Source organism: Eriocheir sinensis, chromosome 35 (assembly GCF_024679095.1).
Source record: "Eriocheir sinensis breed Jianghai 21 chromosome 35, ASM2467909v1, whole genome shotgun sequence".
In the NCBI taxonomy this organism is placed as follows: Eukaryota; Metazoa; Arthropoda; class Malacostraca; order Decapoda; family Varunidae; genus Eriocheir; species Eriocheir sinensis.
The window spans coordinates 4,108,649-4,128,068 of NC_066543.1; the positions used below are offsets into that span (position 1 = coordinate 4,108,649).

The window sequence follows — 19,420 nt, forward strand, 5'->3', positions numbered from 1 at the left end:
TGATATTAAATACGTTCTTTTTCAATTTCACCCTTCTGCTCAAAGTCAAATTATAATGATTAGTCTTTGCTTCTGCTGGACATGCGAGGGAATGTGTGTCTGGCAACCGCTCCATCACGGCCACACAGAGCATTTGTAAGCAGCGAGCAGGGCGCTGAGTAGTACAGTCAGGCAGCGCATTGACGAACACAGTTGTTAAGTTCTGCCGCAGTGCCTTCCCGTCTTATCCTATTTGTTACCATGGCGAAGCTCCTCCTCCTCCTGCTCTCCCTCGCTGGCCTGGCACACGCGACGAACATCTCAAGCTGCGGTAAGTACAGTGGTTTCCTAATTTCCACATATTAGACACAGTTTGAAGGGAAGAGTGATTTGAGATGTGGAATATATAAGTGTTTTGTGAGACTTTTGGATCGAGCTGTGTGTGGCCTCTCGTCTGAATTGATCTTCGTATATTAGGCGCGTATGTTAGAGCTATATACGAGTGCACAAGGAGAGGTATACATAAATAAACGTTTCTGCTATAGTCAATATACGCGTACCTTAGAGAATGTGAACCTGATGATGTTGATTGACTGATTAAAGTTTAAAGTTTATTATGATGTTGAAGACATAAAATTCATGGGTTGTTGATAATTTGCATACGAATATTCCTTTAATAGGGGGAAGTGAGCGATTCGAGACAAGGAACTCATAGGAAGCTTGTCAACCAGTGATGCTTTTACTAGAAGGGTGCTTATAGGTACTTTCAAGTGAGATTTACTGATGTATTTATATATGTATTAGACGATAAACAACATGAAAACCACCGGATAACTTAATTTCGTCCGGGAGTGGGTGGGCTGAGAAGGATGAGCCCCTCCGTTTGTGTGTGTGTGTGTGTCACCTGCCTGTGAAGCCCCACCATGGAAGACTGAATATATATATATATATATATATATATATATATATATATATATATATATATATATATATATATATATATATATATATATATATATTATTCCTGCAGGGCTCAATCCTTAAACCTCCGGCCAAATCAAGTCTTCATAGCGGTTTGCATGATGGCCATTTCCTGGACACATACAATTAGATCGAGAAATAACCAGTATTTCACCACGGAGTTCATTACTGGTTGAAATTATTTACCCCCAAAGGAGTGTGTATGAGGCAGTGGTGGGGAAGCAGCTCACGGGTTTATTACTCATTAAGTGCGTCATGCGAACGGAAGTGCTTATTATAGTGAGTGTCATCGGCGCGGATGTGAGGGCAACGAGAGAACTCCGCCTCACTGATAACTGGTGATAGGGCGGTAAGCTGACATCAACCCGTTACGTTACTGAAGTTCATGAGTGACTGTCGAAAGCCGAATGTTACTTTACAGTGTTCTCTTCAGTCTTCCACGTCGATGATAAGTCCACAGGAAGGGTCAGTGGATATGTTTGCTATTCAGGCGATAGGTGTGTTTGTAGGGAACTATAAGCAATGAGTAGTAGTAAAAGTAGTATAAGTATTATTATTAGTAAAAGTAGTGGTAGTAGTAGTAGAAGTAGTAGTAGTAGTTGTAGTAGTAGTAAAAGTAGTAGTAGTAGTAGTAAACTTGACCTAAATAAAATCTTCAAAAAACTCTATACTACTTTACTATGGCGTGTGGCTTGTGTTGTGTGTACCTCGCTAAATCAGATTGTCAGTGAATAATTATTTCTTTTTGACACGCTGTCAGTCAGCCCTGTTAGTCAAGGCCACGCGCTCCCTGCACCCTTGACTTGGGAGAGCTATGCCACCACAGTCAATCCACACATTAACATAAGCAAAGGAAAAAAGTAGAGTAAATGTAAAGACAAGAAGGCAACTGAAATTCTAGGGACGTTCTGAGTGAGAATTCGAAAGGAATCGCTTACGTGGAAGAATTGAAGGTGTCGTAGCATGTGGAAGACACATTTCGGAGCTTACAATGCCACATTAAGTAAGGTTTTCGTACATGTTTTGGGTGTTTCCATGTATAGTTTTGTGAGCCTTGGGATAGTTTGACGAGGTTTATGCACCATGAATGTTGAAAACACTCATGGGAACCCGACAAAGCTCCGTTGTGACCTTTGGAAATACTTATTGTGGGAGCCGGAAGCGTCTGAGAATACGGGTCACTAGCGGAGACTCGGCAGACGTCAGATTGCTCGAGCGAAGATCTGGGGAAGAACTGATTGCAGACGTTGAAGTTATAAAATGATGAAGGCCAGAAAACAGTCTATGGAGCTAAATGTTCACCGACTTCTCATGAATGGCACTCTGTTAAAGAAAGGAAAATAGTGTATGTGAAGATTCCCGTCTCTTACAAATCAGCGAAAGGTTCAGCACATCTCGTATTCCTCGTGGATGGAGGCTGGCGGAACAACATAACGTAACGTATGTTGAGGTCTGGCTGGCATAGGCTGGCCCATTGTCTGGCATCAGTACCGCTCCGTAACGGTTCCAGGAATCTACTCTCGGTCTCGGAGGTCTTCCTGTAGTGTAGACATGAGCTGTTCGTATGGTTGGTGTGAAATGAATGTTGTGGCAGCAAAGTTTAGTTACCTTGACGCGTGATGTATGCAAGAATAAGGTTGAATAATCGCAGGTGTGTGTGTGTGTGTGTGTGTGTGTGTGTGTGTGTACGCAGGGCAGGGCATTGCTCTCTTCCTGGATAAACATTTCCTTTATCCAAGCGCCAGCACCCTCGGGCCGTGTGCTCCGGTCAGAGACCCGCAATTCTGTAAACCTTTTATTTTCCGTTATTCGTCAGCAAGTTACGGTACAGTTCGGTGTAACAAGTGAAAGTCAGCAAGTACCGCGTGTGGTCCGTGAATCTGGACTTCATGCATCCTGCGTCCAGACATTGTTGCTACACTGTACTACCGCTGCTGCACGGCAGGGTTATAGCACAAACGGGGGACTCACAGGCTCACTAGACAGATCTTGAGACTGCTTCAAACTTCCTACTGCATTTTATTGTAAGCAATGTCCTCACGACCCATATTTTAGCTTCTTGACGGTGTTGAGAGCGGTGCGTAGTGGTAATCAGTAACGTATCTCATTATGTGAAGAGTTAGCGCCCCAATGAGTAATTTATTGTGAGGCAGTATGGGGGTGCAACCCATAACCTACTTTGAAAAGCGCTGTTATAAAGAAACTTGTTTATAATGGTACTAAAAGGTGCATGCCTCCCTCCATTTGGCATTTATGTTTCTATTTTGGAAGAAGCTGCGACTCGGTGAGTAATCTCTCGCGACACAGTATTGGGGCTGGACCTGCACTCTGGAGAATGGTGCTACAAATCCTTGTATAAAAATTTAATGCTCACCCGCCACGCTTATTGCTGCCCACGGCGCACCTGAGGCGCCGTGAGCGACGCTTGAGAACACTGCGCCGCGGGGGAGGCGGCGAGTCACGTTGTGCCGCCCAGCAGATCAGATCAGGCGATGTGCTGGCAGCAGGGGAGATTGGTGTTGCCAGATTTGCTTCAGTCATCTAAAATGCAATAAGTTGACCAACTGTACGATAGGCGATAGTATGAATGCAACAATGCAATATTTTTCATATATTGATGCGTGGATTGCAAAAAATACTTAGTGCAAGTACCTACGTTACAGAAGCAGTATGATTTTCTGGAACAAGATAGTCTTGTGAGAGCTATGAAAAATATCTGGTGTTAAACATTTAAAACCGATTCAATAACATTAATTTTCCCATTCTACATGAATGAATACATCAATAATTAAGTTATTAACATTTTTGTTGATTAACTACTGTTATCTGAATGGGTGCGATAATTTTGGAAAGGAACAATTTCCATATACTGAGTACGATATTATGGGTTTGTGACTCAAGCAGCGCTGCTCAGCCGCGTCAACGTTGCACATTGGACGAGAAAGGTAGTAAGCTTTCACCCAACCGCTACCGCTACCGCTGACGACACGACCAGCTGACACCAACACTCCACCAGCCTCCCGAAGTTTCCTATTGATGAAGCACTAACATGTCAACGGTATTAGTCACGACACTTCAGGCCACAACTTCAAAATATCGAAGAACGAGAAGGAATATTGTGTTTGTACCCAGAGGGGGCTGGGGAAGGAGTAGCAATGTAGTAAGGAAAAGTAAAAGATTTATGATCGTGTAGTTATTTCAGGTTGAGCTGAAGCGCTATTGAGGGAAGGGAAGATCGCTAGGATGGAGTTTTAGGCTTAGGCATTTCGATGTACTAAAGCAAAAATCTATGCTTCTTAGTGGCTTAGCAAGGGGAGCACATTCGGCGCCGACACCTTTAAGACTTCACCTTCCGGAATATGTTACCCAAATGAAGTTTCCAGTTAAGATTTTGAATTAAGGATGGGCCAAAAATATAAAAGAAGGTGACAGATAACTGTTATCGAAGAATAGGGCTTAAAGGTTTATTACTTTTTCTGTCCATGACCGGTCGCATTGTGTGGCTGAGTTTGTTTTTGTTGTTGGTGTCAATGCAACACTGACACTGGAGGAACGAATTCGCAGCTATGAAAGGAATGGTAAACGTAGATCTATAGTGATTTGCTTAACATGGGAAGAGGTATAAGAAGTTCATGACCGACCAACGTGGGAGGATTTTATACATGAAGGGAACATATCTAAACCATTATGTTGATCTTGTGACAAAGGTATTGGCAGGACGTTCAGAAGCGGCTATATGGGAGGATAGTGAATACAAAGTGGATGCATCTACTATATGTTTTAATTGTCTGTCATTGCTGGAAACTTAGGAGATGCTTTTGAAAGATAAAATTGGGCTCAGATTGAAGGGTATGTGACATGTAGTTCGGAATCGACTGACACAGGAGGATGTCGAACCTGGAATGTATTCAGTTCTGGGCGTGGGAATGGGGTGAGGGCGACTGCATGTGAGCCGCCCACCAAACCAGATGCTAGAAAGTGATATCCGCGTGCACTAGACGTTTGAGTCTAGAGAGGCGACCAGCCATTTGTGCGCATTCCACGACCTTGCTGCCTTGCCCGTGACTCACACGAGGAATGGTGACGAGTGACGACCACGAGTTGCAGCTCACCAGTGTGCACCGCGCACCCTTTGACCAACAGTCGTATGATGAGGACTACGAGTGTGCACTTTGCATCCTCCTAGCCAACTCTTCTTTTTTCTATTTAATAACCTTTTCTTTCATGAGATCTCCACTTTCTCTGCTATGAAAGGCTTCGTTTACACGCGCACACGGACGCGCACACGTACACACACTACATTACACCGCTCCGTAGCTCAATCGGTTAGAGCGCTGTGCTGCCAGGCTTCTCGGCTTGACAGGCGCGTCGAGTCCCGCTCAGCAGGCCGGAATCTTTCCGCTGACAAGGAGTGGTTACTGTCCCCCCTTGAGCAAGGGGGATGGGGTGTGTGGTGTGTGAGGTCCAGGCAGTATCCAGAGATCGACTATATATAATGAGCATAAGCTTGCTCATGTCGGGAGGGTACTTGCTGGCGATTGCGAGTCCAACTCGTGATCAGCCCGTGGTGGTGGTGGTGAATTACACACATATTCTCAAATACACACACACACACACACACACACACACACACACACACACACACACACACACACACACACACACACACACCCACGCAACCACACACCCACACACACACACCCACCCACCAACAAATATATATATATATATATATATATATATATATATATATATATATATATATATATATATATATATATATATATATATATATATATATATATATATATATATATATATATATATATATATATATATATATATATATATATATATATATATATATATATATATATATATATATATATATATATATATATATATATATATATATATATATATATATATATATATATATATATATATATATATATATATATATATATATATATATATATATATATATATATATATATATATATATATATATATATATATATATATATATATATATATATATATATATATATATATATATATATATATATCTCTCTCACACACACACACACACACACACACACACACACACACACTTTCGTTAATGGATGCGTTTACGCTATTAACAATCTTGAGCCTTCATCGTCCTCTGCCCAAGTAATCCGCAGTAATCCGCTTCCACGCCGAGGATAAAGCCGTCAGCTGATTGGCATCATGCCCCGGCTCGCGGCAGGTGTGTTGGTAGGTCTAGATCACTCCAAGATTACCTGCCCCGTGGGTTAGGCCTGGCCAATCTCTGCTGCCCCTAGCCCTCGTCGTTAATATGCAGGCCTAGAGAGAGAGAGAGATAATTCCAACGTTTCTTTGGTCCTTTAGAATGTATTCGTGGTGGCCGGTGCCTAACACCGGCTACCACGAATACATTCTAAAGGACCAAAGAAACGTTGGAATTATTCATAAGGTCTCTCTCTCTCTCTCTCTCTCTCTTATGGTACGAAAGAGGTCAAGGCCAAAAAAAAAAAAAAAAAAAAACCCACCACGCGGCTCCATCATAAAAGGAGTCAAGTGTCGGACGCTCTTCGTAGGTGTTTGCTTGTTTTCTGCGGCTTCTAATTCCTGACGCAGCAGCCGGCGCAGGTTTTCCTTCCCGTTCTACATAGATTTGGCTTCCTCAGAGTACTGGGTCAAAAGAGGTTCGCTGCGTCGCCAATTCCTTTGTTTTTGCCCTTGAAGTGCTGCGTGTAAAAGAAAGGAAACACAGCTCACATAACTTTTTTTTTTTTTTTTTTACTCTTTTCCATCTTTCTTCATTTGCCTTTGAGTTGTTTTATTTACTGTAAGGGAGGAAGATTATAGAGTGAAGAAAGAAGAACAGTTAGGAGAGTGATGGAGGCGAGGGAGGAGGATTTAAGAGAGTGAAAGAAGAAAGAAGGACAGTTATTATAGGAGAGTGACTTCAGGAGAGGGAGGAAGATTATAGAGTGAAAGAAGAAAGAAGGACAGGTAGGAGAGTGATGGAGGCGAGGGAGGAGGATTTAAGAGAGTGAAAGAAGAAAGAAGGACAGGTAGGAGAGGATGGAGGCGAGGGAGGAGGATTTAAGAGAGTGAAAGAAGAAAGAAGGACAGGTAGGAGAGGATGGAGGCGAGGGAGGAGGATTTAAGAGAGTGAAAGAAGAAAGAAGGACAGGTAGGAGAGTGATGGAGGCGAGGGAGGAGGATTTAAGAGTGAAAAAAAAAGAGAGGTAGGAGAGTGACTTGAGGAGAAGGAAAAATGAGGCACACAACTCGCATGTCCTTTTTATTTTATTTTTTTTTTTTTTACTCTTCACCCTCCTAGAATTTCCTCTCTTTACCTCTGAGCTCCTTCCCTTACTGTATAAAAAAAGATGAAAAAACGAAGAACATAAGAACGTAGGAGTCTGCAAGAGGCCGGTAGTACAAGGCAACTCCTTTGAACCTAAGCTCCCGTGTATCTAACCCCACCTAATATCGCTGTCCATGAATTTATCCAATCTATTTTTGAATGTGACAGTTGTATTGGCATTCACCACATGACTGCTAAGCCTGTTCCACTCATCCACCACCCTGTTAGTAAACCAATTTTTGCCTATGTCCCTGTTCAATCTGAGTTTATCCAGTTTAAACCCATTACTTCGTGTCCTACCCGGTTCTCTTACCAACAGGATGACAAACAACTCACACAACTGTACACTTTCTCCTTTCACTCTCCGAGATCTTCCTTCTTTTGCCTCCAAGCTGTTTTCTTTACTGTAAAATAAAAGATAAAAACGGAGAAGGAACATAACTCACAGTACTGTCCATTCTTCTTTCACTAGTTATTTTCCTTCTCCACAAGTCGCTCTCCTGCCTGTTCTTCATTCTTCTTTCACTCTCTTAAATCCTCCTTCCTCCCCTCCATCACTCTCCTAACTTTCCTTCTTTCTTATTTCACTCTCTTAAATCCTCCTCCCTCCCCTCCATCACTCTCCTAACTGTCCTTCTTTCTTCTTTCACTCTATAATCTTCCTCCCTCTCCTGAAGTCACTCTCCTATAATAACTTTCCTTCTTTCTTCTTTCACTCTATAATCTTCCTCCCTCTCCTGAAGTCACTCTCCTATAATAACTTTCCTTCTTTCTTCTTTCACTCTCTTAAATCCTCCTCCCTCCCCTCCATCACTTTCCTACCTGTCCTTCTTTCTTCTTTCACTCTATAATTTTCCTCCCTCTCCTGAAGTCACTCACCTATAATAACTTTAATTCTTTCTCATTTCACTCTCTTAAATCCTCCTCCCTCCCCTCCATCACTCTCCTAACTGTCCTTCTTTCTTCTTTCACTCCCTTAAATCTTCCTCTCTTAAAGTCACTCTTCTATCTGTCCTTCTTTCTTGACTTTACTCACTTTTTTCATTCTTCTTTCACTTCCACTCCCTCCACTCCAGCACTCTCCTACCTGTTACTCCATCATACCTGTCCTCCTTTCTTCTTTCACTTCCTTAAAAAAACTTTTCTAGTGTCTCCCTCCCTCTCCTTCCTTGTCTCCTTACCCCCTGCCCTACCCAACCCTACCATTATCTCGGTCGCCACGGGGACTTGTATAATCCGGTTCCTTGTTCTGCCGAGGCTTAAAACTGGGTCATGGGGGTGAGAATTGAAATAAAACTGTGGTCATACGGGTGAAACTTAAAATAAAACTGGGCCGTGAAGATGATAGCTAAAATAAAAGTGGGTCATGGGGTTGATACTTGGAATAAAAATGACCCGTAGGGAGGTAAGTTTAAAGAATACTAATTGAGAGGCTCCCTTCCTCGCTGCGCAGGTACTCATACTAAATTAACCACTCCAGCCACCCCATACCAAAATAACCACCCCAGCCACCCCATACTAAATTAACCACCCCAGCCACTCCATACTAAATTAACCACCCCAGCCACCCCATACTAAATTAACCACCCCACCCACCCCATACTAAATTAACCACCCCAGCCACCCCATACTAAATTAACCACCCCAGCCACCCCATACTGAATTAACCACCCCAGCCACCCCATACTAAATTAACCACCCCAGCCACTCCATACTAAAATAACCACCCCAGCCACCCCATACTAAATTAACCACCCCACCCCATACTAAATTAACCACCCAGCCACCCCATACTAAATTAACCACCCCACCCAATTCCATACTAAATTAACCACCCCAGCCACCCCATACTAAATTAACCACCCCAGCCACTCCATACTAAAATAACCACCCCAGCCACCCCATACTAAATTAACCACCCCAGCCACCCCATACTAAATTAACCACCCCAGCCACTCCATACTAAAATAACCACCCCAGCCACCCCATACTAAATTAACCACCCCAGCCACCCCATACTAAATTAACCACCCCAGCCACCCCATACTAAATTAACCACCCCAGCCATCCCATACTAAATTAACCACCCCAGCCACTCCATACTAAATTAACCACCCCAGCCACCCCATACTAAATTAACCACCCCAGCCACCCCATACTAAATTAACCACCCCAGCCACCCCATACTAAATTAACCACCCCAGCCACCCCATACTAAATTAACCACCCCAGCCACCCCATACTGAATTAACCACCCCAGCCACCCCATACTAAATTAACCACCCCACCCACCCCATACTAAATTAACCACCCCAGCCACCCCATACTAAATTAACCACCCCAGCCACCCCATACTAAATTAACCGCCCCAGCCACTCCATACTAAAATAACCACCCCAGCCACCCCATACTAAATTAACCACCCCAGCCACTCCATACTAAATTAACCACCCCAGCCACTCCATACTAAATTAACCACCCCAGCCACCCCATACTAAATTAACCACCCCAGCCACCCCATACTAAATTAACCACCCCAGCCACTCCATACTAAATTAACCACCCCAGCCACCCCATACTAAATTAACCACCCCAGCCACCCCATACTAAATTAACCACCCCAGCCACCCCATACTAAATTAACCACCCCAGCCACTCCATACTAAATTAACCACCCCACCCACCCCATACTAAATTAACCACCCCAGCCACCCCATACTAAATTAACCACCCCAGCCACTCCATACTAAATTAACCACCCCAGCCACTCCATACTAAATTAACCACCCCAGCCACTCCATACTAAATTAACCACCCCAGCCACTCCATACTAAATTAACCACCCCACCCACCCCATACTAAATTAACCACCCCACCCACCCCATACTAAATTAACCACCCCAGCCAGCCCATACTAAATTAACCACCCCAGCCACCCCATACTAAATTAATCACCCCAGCCACTCCATACTAAATTAACCACCCCAGCCACCCCATACTAAATTAATCACCCCAGCCACTCCATACTAAATTAACCACCCCAGCCACCCCATACTAAATTAATCACCCCAGCCACTCCATACTAAATTAACCACCCCACCCACCCCATACTAAATTAACCACCACAGCCACTGCATAGTAAATTAACCACCACAGCCACTCCATACTAAATTAACCACCCCAGCCGAGTGGTCAGCGTGCGGGGGTGGGGGTGGGGGGGTGGGGGGGGTGAGCCCGTGGACCTAGTTTCGAGTTCCACCGAAACGCGTTGATTTTTAAAGCCATCGCCGATTGACGGAAGACTACCCAGTACCCACATGGTGCCCGGATCTTCACTCAACGCTAACTTCAGCGGCTTCGGTCAAGAGGAGCACCGGGGAGCAGCATGGGCCAAGCAAAAGACATACATCACGGCAGCCGCTTTAAATGAAATTCGCCTGCGCCACCATCAGGCTGGGGCCGTCCAAGAGGCCCCTCAAAAAAGCCTACCGGCGCTACAGGCAGCACTTAAAAAAAAAATTAAAAAAAAAGAGGAGGGTCAAGTGGAAGCTTATCCCCTTGTCGGTGTAGGAACAACGCTTTCCCTTATCTGAGAATCTTGACCAACCAGGCGTATCGTCTGCTATCTTGCGGTCAGGTACAGGTGCATACACGGTCAGCTCTTTTTATCTTGGGATAGAGCAGGTGGCGGTGGTGATGGGAGTGGAGATGGTGGTGGTGAGGGTGGGGTGGGGGGTGAATGTTCAGGGTAGTGACATGAAGCAGGTGTCAGGGAACATACAAGGGTCAAAAATATTCTAATGATGATTAAAAATAAAATATAGCTGATAATTAGATAGACAAGAAACGTAACAGAATGGCAACCCAGGAACTGCAGAAGTCAAGGCAGACCAGGCGAAGGAAGAGTTGAAATACGAACCTGTGCCGGAGGAGAATGGAGCATGAACTGGGTAAGATCAGATGAAGCGAGTTAAATGAAGGCTTTTGTTGCCGTACTGCGGACTGCGTAATAATGGCTGTGTGTGTGTGTGTGTGTGTGTGTGTGTGTGTGTGTGTGTGTGTGTGTGATGCAGATGAAGAGGAACGCGAGATAGTGTGTGTGTGATGCAGATGAGGAGGAACGCGAGATAGTGTGTGTGTGTGTGTGTGTGTGTGTGTGGGAAGGGGGGAGGGAGGAGGGGGGAAGGAGTGAGCTGAGATGGTCGGTCTCTAGAGGAAGAGAGAGAGAGAGAGAGAGAGAGAGAGAGAGAGAGAGAGAGAGAGAGAGAGAGAGAGAATGTTATAAAATGAATTGCTATTTCTTGATATCATGGGTTCTGTCCACACCTAAAAGTCGAGTGAAGAAGCAACATGTAGTTCGTCCCATCCACCCACACACTGCGCCAAAATCTGCCATCAGCATGCATACCTCTGCTTCCCTTTGGCCTTGCTACACAAAATTTGCATCACATTCCCAGTCAGTCTTGTCCATCCTCCTTACCAAGCGTTTCCAAGCCCCTCTTCAGCACTTCTAATATACCAGACTCAGGAACGGACCAAGACCAACACTGTTCGTCCGATTATTTTATGGAAGAAGAGGACGACACTATTGGAAATTTTTTATTTGAAAATGAACACACCGAAGAAAAAAAAAGAGGGAAATTATAGACCCAAGACAGTAGAGACACATCAGGGGGTGCCGTTACAAAGGCGAAACTCCCGACCGACTACTACTACTGATTGATTGATAATTTATTGTTGCATATCCAAGACTTAAATTTATTGTATATCGGTCTGGTTTATTCACTTGTGGGGAGGAAGTTTTTATTTTATTTATTTATTTATTTATTTTTTTTTTTTTTGGTGTGTGTGTGTGTGTGTGTGGGTGTGTGTGTGTGTGTGTGTGTTGCAACTCATGGAATGCATTACCGTGATGTGTGTGTTTATGACCTCCCTGCTCGTAATGCAGTTAATGGTAGGAATAACAAAATCATGGGAAAATCTTCATGTAACTGCAGAATACACGACAAGGTAAAAGCGATAAAAAAGGAAGAAAGAAACCGAGAAAAATCTGTTGCGCCAAGGTCGATTAAGAGGCCCGAGACTAGGGAGAGAATGCATCGTTCAGGTGGGATTAACCCCCCAAGACAGGCCCCATTTCCTACCCCTAACGTCCTTCACCAAACAACTATGGGCCATACTTTTAAACATTTCTGCGCCCAAGAACACGTAATTTACTAGTCTTTCGTGGGAGTTTAGGGCATTTCCAGGGGTACTTTTATGACCCTGGTGGTAGTCTGAACCTTCTTCTGTACCGTGAACCTAAAAGAACACTCATTAGAACTCGATTAACCTCCTTTTTGGCCTCTGGAAATAGTTGGTGTGAGCATCTGACAATACCAATTATGGCCCGTGTTCTCAGAAGCTATCGACTCTCACCACAAATACTCCCAAGGCCACAAAGGAGCTTATAATCGGGTTCTTCTGAGAGTTTTTCACATTCATGGTGCAGTGGCCTTGTCAGACTATCACTAAGCTCATAACACTACCCATGAAAATACTAACACAGCCTCTACGAACGCCTTACCAAATTTAGGTGTGTACGCCCATTTACTTCTCTTTCGGCCACTCCTCTCTAATCTTTTTAAGGGCAGCTTTTTCATTAGTGTTTTCTGTTTTTTTTAAGCCCTTGAACTGTCTCCTTTGCTGTAAAAAAAAGTGAGAATTTGGGTCTTAACGGGCGTTCAATGCAATCTTTTATCTTTACCTCCTTGTGACCTAATCTTCACCTGTTCGACAAGACGCCTCAATTTACGATGAAAGGGGTTGAAAGCGTAAGTGACCGGATAGGTAAACTCTGGCCCAGGTGTAACCATGCACGTTGAAGATTAAGAAGGTGTTTAAAAAGGTCGAGAAGGATGAAAAAAATCGAGCACTAGGCTACTTTTACAAAATTAGGAAAGCAAAGTCAGTCTGAACGTTATGACCGGTACAGATTCTCTCTCTCTCTCTCTCTCTCTCTCTCTCTCTCTCTCTCTCCAAAGCCATTGATGGGGAGAGTTACGTCATTCACCACCTTGTTTCTATGCCGCTCATGCCCACTGACTCCTCCCCAGTGTTTCTGCCTGGAAATTCAACTAACACTGTGTTCTATCTGCTGGTAGGGAGTTTGTGCCGAGTTAGAAGCGCTGGGTAGGAAGCAGCAAGCATTGGGGGGCTAGATGCAGGATAAGGCTTCTCGGGATCCCATTGCCAAACTCTCTCTCTCTCTCTCTCTCTCTCTCTCTCTCTCTCTCTCTCTCTCACACACACACACACAGACACGCCACATTTTAGTTTACGTATATAAGTAATTTATTGCGCCTATACGTGTGTGAACGTGCAAACATATGATGATAATTAGGGTTTTAACATGATTGAACACAGTTATTTGAGCGCGCTATTGTCTTGGTTGGATATCGATAGTTTCAGCATATTCCCGAGAACGTCGATCAGTATTATAGGCCTGGGAAAGCTGGCCACACGGTAAAATTTTGAGCCTTTGAAGTCTGGGAGTCACATACGTTATAATTATTTGTGTTGAAGTTCAAGGCGTCACATAATAATTTTTCTGGCTATGTAATTACCTTGAGAAAACAATGGAGGAAAGGTGACCGTTGTACCTCTTGGTTATATGTGCTTCGGGACGCGTCGCTTCACTCACAAACCGCCTCCACTACCGACAGTCCCTCCCGAGTAAGCACCCACGCAGCTGCTCCATCCATCTCAAGTCTCTCCAGGCAGGATAGATCGAGTTGCCCCAGTCATGAGTTACGTGGCATCCCCTTGGTTTCCTCCACTCAGGGTTGTGTCGTACAGAAACAACCCAGTGAGCAGGATTGACGTTCGGGAGGCGCGCCACGTGCTCATGTAGCCGGAGTTGGCGTTCATAGATTAAGCCGTTAACAGTTTCATGACGTAGTAGCTGGTTCGAAACTCTTGTTGAGCGAATCGACTAACTTCCTGGTAAGACCCATCATTGTAATGCACTAAGTTACCAAGGTATGGGAAACTTATGGTGACACGACACGACAGAAAAAAAACGATAATAACGAGCGAGTAAAACTTCAATGACAAAAAAAAAGAAAAAAAGATAACGGTTGTGTTGGTTATCCCGCAAAACAAAAACAAAACAAAACAAAAGGGGTGTCTGAGAAGTCAGCGCGTCACGAGGCGGTCGGGGAAGTACTGGTTATGAAAGGTATGTGGAAAGGCTGGTGTCAACAAACTTGTGAATGCAAACACATCTTACATGGCTAGGGACGTGACTCAGCAGCCTGACATACACACACACACACACACGCACGGCTGGACCCCCACCTTGGCACTCAGTAGAGGCGTGACCGTAACCACGTGCCATTGTTGCTAATCCAAGGTATCTTACAGGCCGGAATATCGTGAAACTTTAATGACGATAATAATAATAATAATAATAATAATAATAATAATAATAATAATAATAATAATGATGAAGATAATGCTATTCATATCTATTGGTAGTGAGCTTGTGTTGAGACAGAAGCGCTAAGCAGGTAGGAGGCAGCGGGCAGGAGCGGCGTGAATGCAGGATGGCGTTTGACCCCAATCTGGGACACCTCTCCATCCAAAACTGACTCTTCTGATCATTCAGTTCTATTTACTCCTACAAGGGCAGTGCTTTGCGACTTTCTTTTTTTCTTTTTTTTTTTGCCTTGAGCTGCTTCCTCTACTGTATATATAAAAAAAAAAAAAGTGCAACCAACACATGGGAAAATAGCCTCCAGCCTTCATGATATACCACGTCTGCCTCATAGCGCTCACCTCCCATCCAGCGTTACCAAATTATCTTACTCAGTGCATTGTATTTTCCGGTTTCTGTCACATAAATATTACCAAAAACATCAATAAATAACGTTATGTGTGTGTGTGTGTGTACGACAGCTTTGGGTCTGAACCGATAAATGCTATGTGCTGAGTACGATAAACTGATAACGCCATGGTCCCTTCCCACCTGAAGCTTAGAAACTGCAAGACGAGTGACGAAAGAAACTACACGCTATCGTACCTATTTATCAGTTCAGCCCCGCCCCCGGACCGGCCACGGCTGGAGATAAGTCACACCAAGATCACTGACTCGCACCACCCGAGTCTCAAGGTTCATCGCACTCTCAAACACTTCCGACTCGCATGTCAATCTAAGGCCGAGAGCGATTAATCAGGCTTTCGTGAGAGCTTTTTTTTTTTTTTTTAGGTTCATAATGCATAAGCAGGGTTAACTACCTCCTGAGTATACCCATAGAATGCCCGCAAATCCTACGAAAGCCTTGTCAGATGTGAGTGTTTGGCCGTATTACTAAACATCTCGGCGCCCAAGCACACATATATTTGACAAGGCTTTCGTAGGAGTTCTGAGCATTTCCATGAGTAGTTTTATGACCCTGGTAGTAGTTTGACCCTTCTTCTGTACCGTGAACCTGAAGAAACACTCATCAAAACCCTATTGATCCCCTCTTTGACCTTTAAAAATAGTTGAGGTGAGAAGCGTTGGAGTTTTGGGCATTTCTAGTAGTTTTATGACCCTGGTAGTAGTTTGACCCTTCTTCTGTACCATGAACATAAAGAAACACTCATCAGAACGCGATTGATCCCCTCTTTGACCTTTAGAAATAGTTGAGGTGAAAAGCGAAAGGGTCTTACAATGCCGACCCTCTTGCTAGGCCACAGAAAGATGCATGTCACTCTCCCTTATACGGGCGAGCAGTAGAATGACAGAATCCTTCCCGCAGATCAATCGTCACCTCGCCACTCCCGCCCCTTTCTCTTTACCTACCCCTTCCGTACCATCCTTCACCTCTTACCCTTCTCTCCATCGCCTCACCCTCTAGCGTCCTAAATACCCCACGCCCCTTCTCTGTACCCTTTCCATACCATCCTTCACCTCTTGCCTTTTCTTCCATCCCCTCACCCCTCATTCTAAGTTCCCTACATCCTTTCTCTTTACTTATGCTATACCATCCTTCACCTCTTACCCGTTTCTAGTATCGCCTCTCTAATCCTCTAATTTCTAAATGTCCCCCACCTTCATCCGGCCCATATATATATATATATATATATATATATATATATATATATATATATATATATATATATATATATATATATATATATATATATATATATATATATAAATGAGGTACGATGTTTGCTTTTGTGTGGCAACCTCGAAATTGCTAGTGTAAAGGGAAATAGGGAAACGGGTGGAGTTAAAATTAGAGCCTTATTGAGAGGGGTGTGAAGTATGACAATGGCGTATTAAATTGGAATGACTGATGATTGTTATGATGTATACTACAATTCCACATTTGCCCTCATTACAGGCGGTTCGGCTCAGGTGAACACTGCTGACATTAAGGTGACAGGATGCGAACAACCCTCACAGCCCTGCACCTTCCACAAGGGAAGGATGGCCACCATCGCACTGCCATTCACCCCAAGTAAGGATACCATATTCATCAATGACATTTTCCCCTTAGATTTTGTGGTCAGTACCACATTAGGGTGTGCTCACAGGCTTGAACATTTTTCCCCCCTAGATTTTGTGGCCAGCAGCTCCTTAGGGTGTGCTCACAGGTTTGGACACATCAATCCATTTAGTTTTCACATCAAGGTACTCTTAAATTTAGCTTAGGTATGAAAATACACTAAATTTTCCAGAGTTGCTCTTTCCTTGTTATGAAAACTAATTTAAATATGTATTGTGTGCAAACCAGGAACATGATCTACTGACCAATATTTTTACTCCATTACTCAAACTCATCCCTAAGCATGAGTTAACCAATATATCTTCATTCCTTCATCCTTTTCATTGGTAAACTCTGGAACAGCCTTCCTCCTACCATATTTTACCCTCCTATGACTAACTGTTTCAAGAGGGAAGATTCAGGATACTTCTGGAACTAAATCTAATAATGTTTTCTAGTATCTTTGTCTGCTTTTATATGGGGCAGCATACTGCAGGCACTTGTTTTGTTTGTTTTACCCCTAACTTGTATTCCCTACCATTAAGATACTATTTGATATTCCATAGACATCTGTTGCCTGTTATGAATACTGATTGGGAGGGTGTACTCTAACTACCAGACATCCCATTATAATCACTACTTATACGGCAATCTTTACTCCCCATGTGCAGCCTCCCAGATCTCTACTGTCAAGGCAGAGGTGCATGGCATCATTGGTGGCGTGCCCATCCCCTTCCCGCTGCAAAACTCTGATGGATGCAGAAACTCTGGCCTCACGTGTCCCCTCGTTGCTGGTGAACAGTACACGTACCAGGCCTCACTACCCGTCAGGAAGATCTACCCATCGGTAAGTGGCTGGCAGTGATCATATACATATCTTTAGGAGGGTGAATGAATTACTGGGAAAGGCAGGAGAAAGAATAAAACACAATCCTGGAGTAACTAAGGCATTTGAAATAATTAAAGGTAAGTGGTTATGGCAACTGAAGTAGTAGTTCACTATAAGATATGGAGAAGAGGAAAGAAAGGGAGTAAATGATGGGCAGATTAGATCATTTTATCTTGAAACAAAGGAAAGAGGCAAAGGTGACTACACAATCACCTTACATGTGCCACCTCTGAGAAACATCAACAACTTTAGGACAAAGCTGGATGGATAAAAGTAGATACAAAGACAGAACAAAACAAGGCTAACTCAAATCCTGGATATGCACAAACTCATGCATCATTGTTAACACTGTTTTCCCTCCACAGATTGGCCTGAAGGTCAAATGGGAGCTGAAGGATGGCAGCAACTCTTTGGTCTGCATCATGATTGATGTCAAGTTGGAGTAACAGCAAGGTGACTTCCTCAAACAAACCTCATTGCTACACTCTGATTTACTGTACATGGTCATGTAAAAGTTAATCTCATGTAAATCTTATGTTTAATTGCAGAAAAAAATCACCTCCGCCCCCAGGAAAGTAGTGTCTAGTACATGAAATTTAGTCCCCTTAAACTTGGCATTGAAAGATTATATATAAAAAACTTCTCCTCCTCCAAAGACTATGAGTGTTCATTTGGATGATAAATTTAAACTATCAGAAAAGTACTTCATTCAAAGGTTACTCTTTGAGCTTGGGCTTAAAAACTGGGGAAAAAAAGCACTTTTACATAAGTATTTAGAGTTGCTGGTTGTTGTTACATTATACCACTTAAAAAAATGCAGTTTTATTTATGTGTGAAGTGAGTTGAATTACTATAAACGTGCATGCAGTTTACATTTAATGATATACTTAATTGTACATGTAAAAGATAAGTTCCTGGATATGTATGGTAAATATATATGTATTTGTTAAATGTGGAATTACAAGGTAAAGCTGTTCCTCAAGTTCATATTGAAAAGTGGGACTAACTGCTGGGTTTTATGTAATTTCTCAGTGAAAATGGCATATGTATGTCTACTAGAAGTGTAAGGAAAAATACTTGTTTTTGTTAATTAAACATGGAATCAATAGTTACATAAAGGAGTTTATCAACGAGTTCATTTTAAACACTGGAACTGTAATTGCTGGGCTGCACATAAGTTTTTCAGTGAAAATCACATGTGTTTGGCTATCTGTTATTACCTATTAGGCTGCATCTAAAAATTGATTTGGGGTGAAGACTTTGTTTATCAACTAAGGATCACTTTCAAATTATGCCAAGATCCATTTTAAACCAACTAACATTTTGAGGGAGGGTTTCATCCCCATCACCCCTGCCCCTTAAATACGGCCATGTTGTCTGGCATGTGGAAGTCTGAGTGAAAGCAAGAGCTCAGCATGTCACCAGGTCACAAACATTTCTAGCTTAAGGTAATTTATCAATTATTTTTTTATGCATACATGAACATGTATATTAAGTGTTCACAATGTTGATGAAAAACATTTTTTGCATGTTGCCAATCAATAATTCAAAAGTTTTATTCATCAACTTGTACTCATCTGAAAGAATAAAATCTTGAGATGACGGGGAGTTTCATTTGATGAGTATCATCTTTATATGTTTCTCTCTTTTGTAGTACTATAACACTCCTTT

At 43.0% G+C, this 19,420-nt stretch overlaps 1 protein-coding gene across 1 annotated transcript; it reads left to right on the plus strand.

Annotated features, from left to right (window-relative positions):
* Positions 1-141: 141 nt before the first annotated feature.
* LOC127007277 (NPC intracellular cholesterol transporter 2-like) lies at positions 142-19,351 on the plus strand. The gene is made up of 4 exons (XM_050878051.1): positions 142-310; positions 16,717-16,833; positions 17,532-17,707; positions 18,115-19,351. Exons 1-4 carry the CDS (start codon positions 241-243, stop codon positions 18,193-18,195), a joined length of 444 nt encoding a protein of 147 aa, XP_050734008.1. The 5' UTR covers positions 142-240; the 3' UTR covers positions 18,196-19,351.
* The last annotated feature ends 69 nt before the right edge of the window (positions 19,352-19,420 follow it).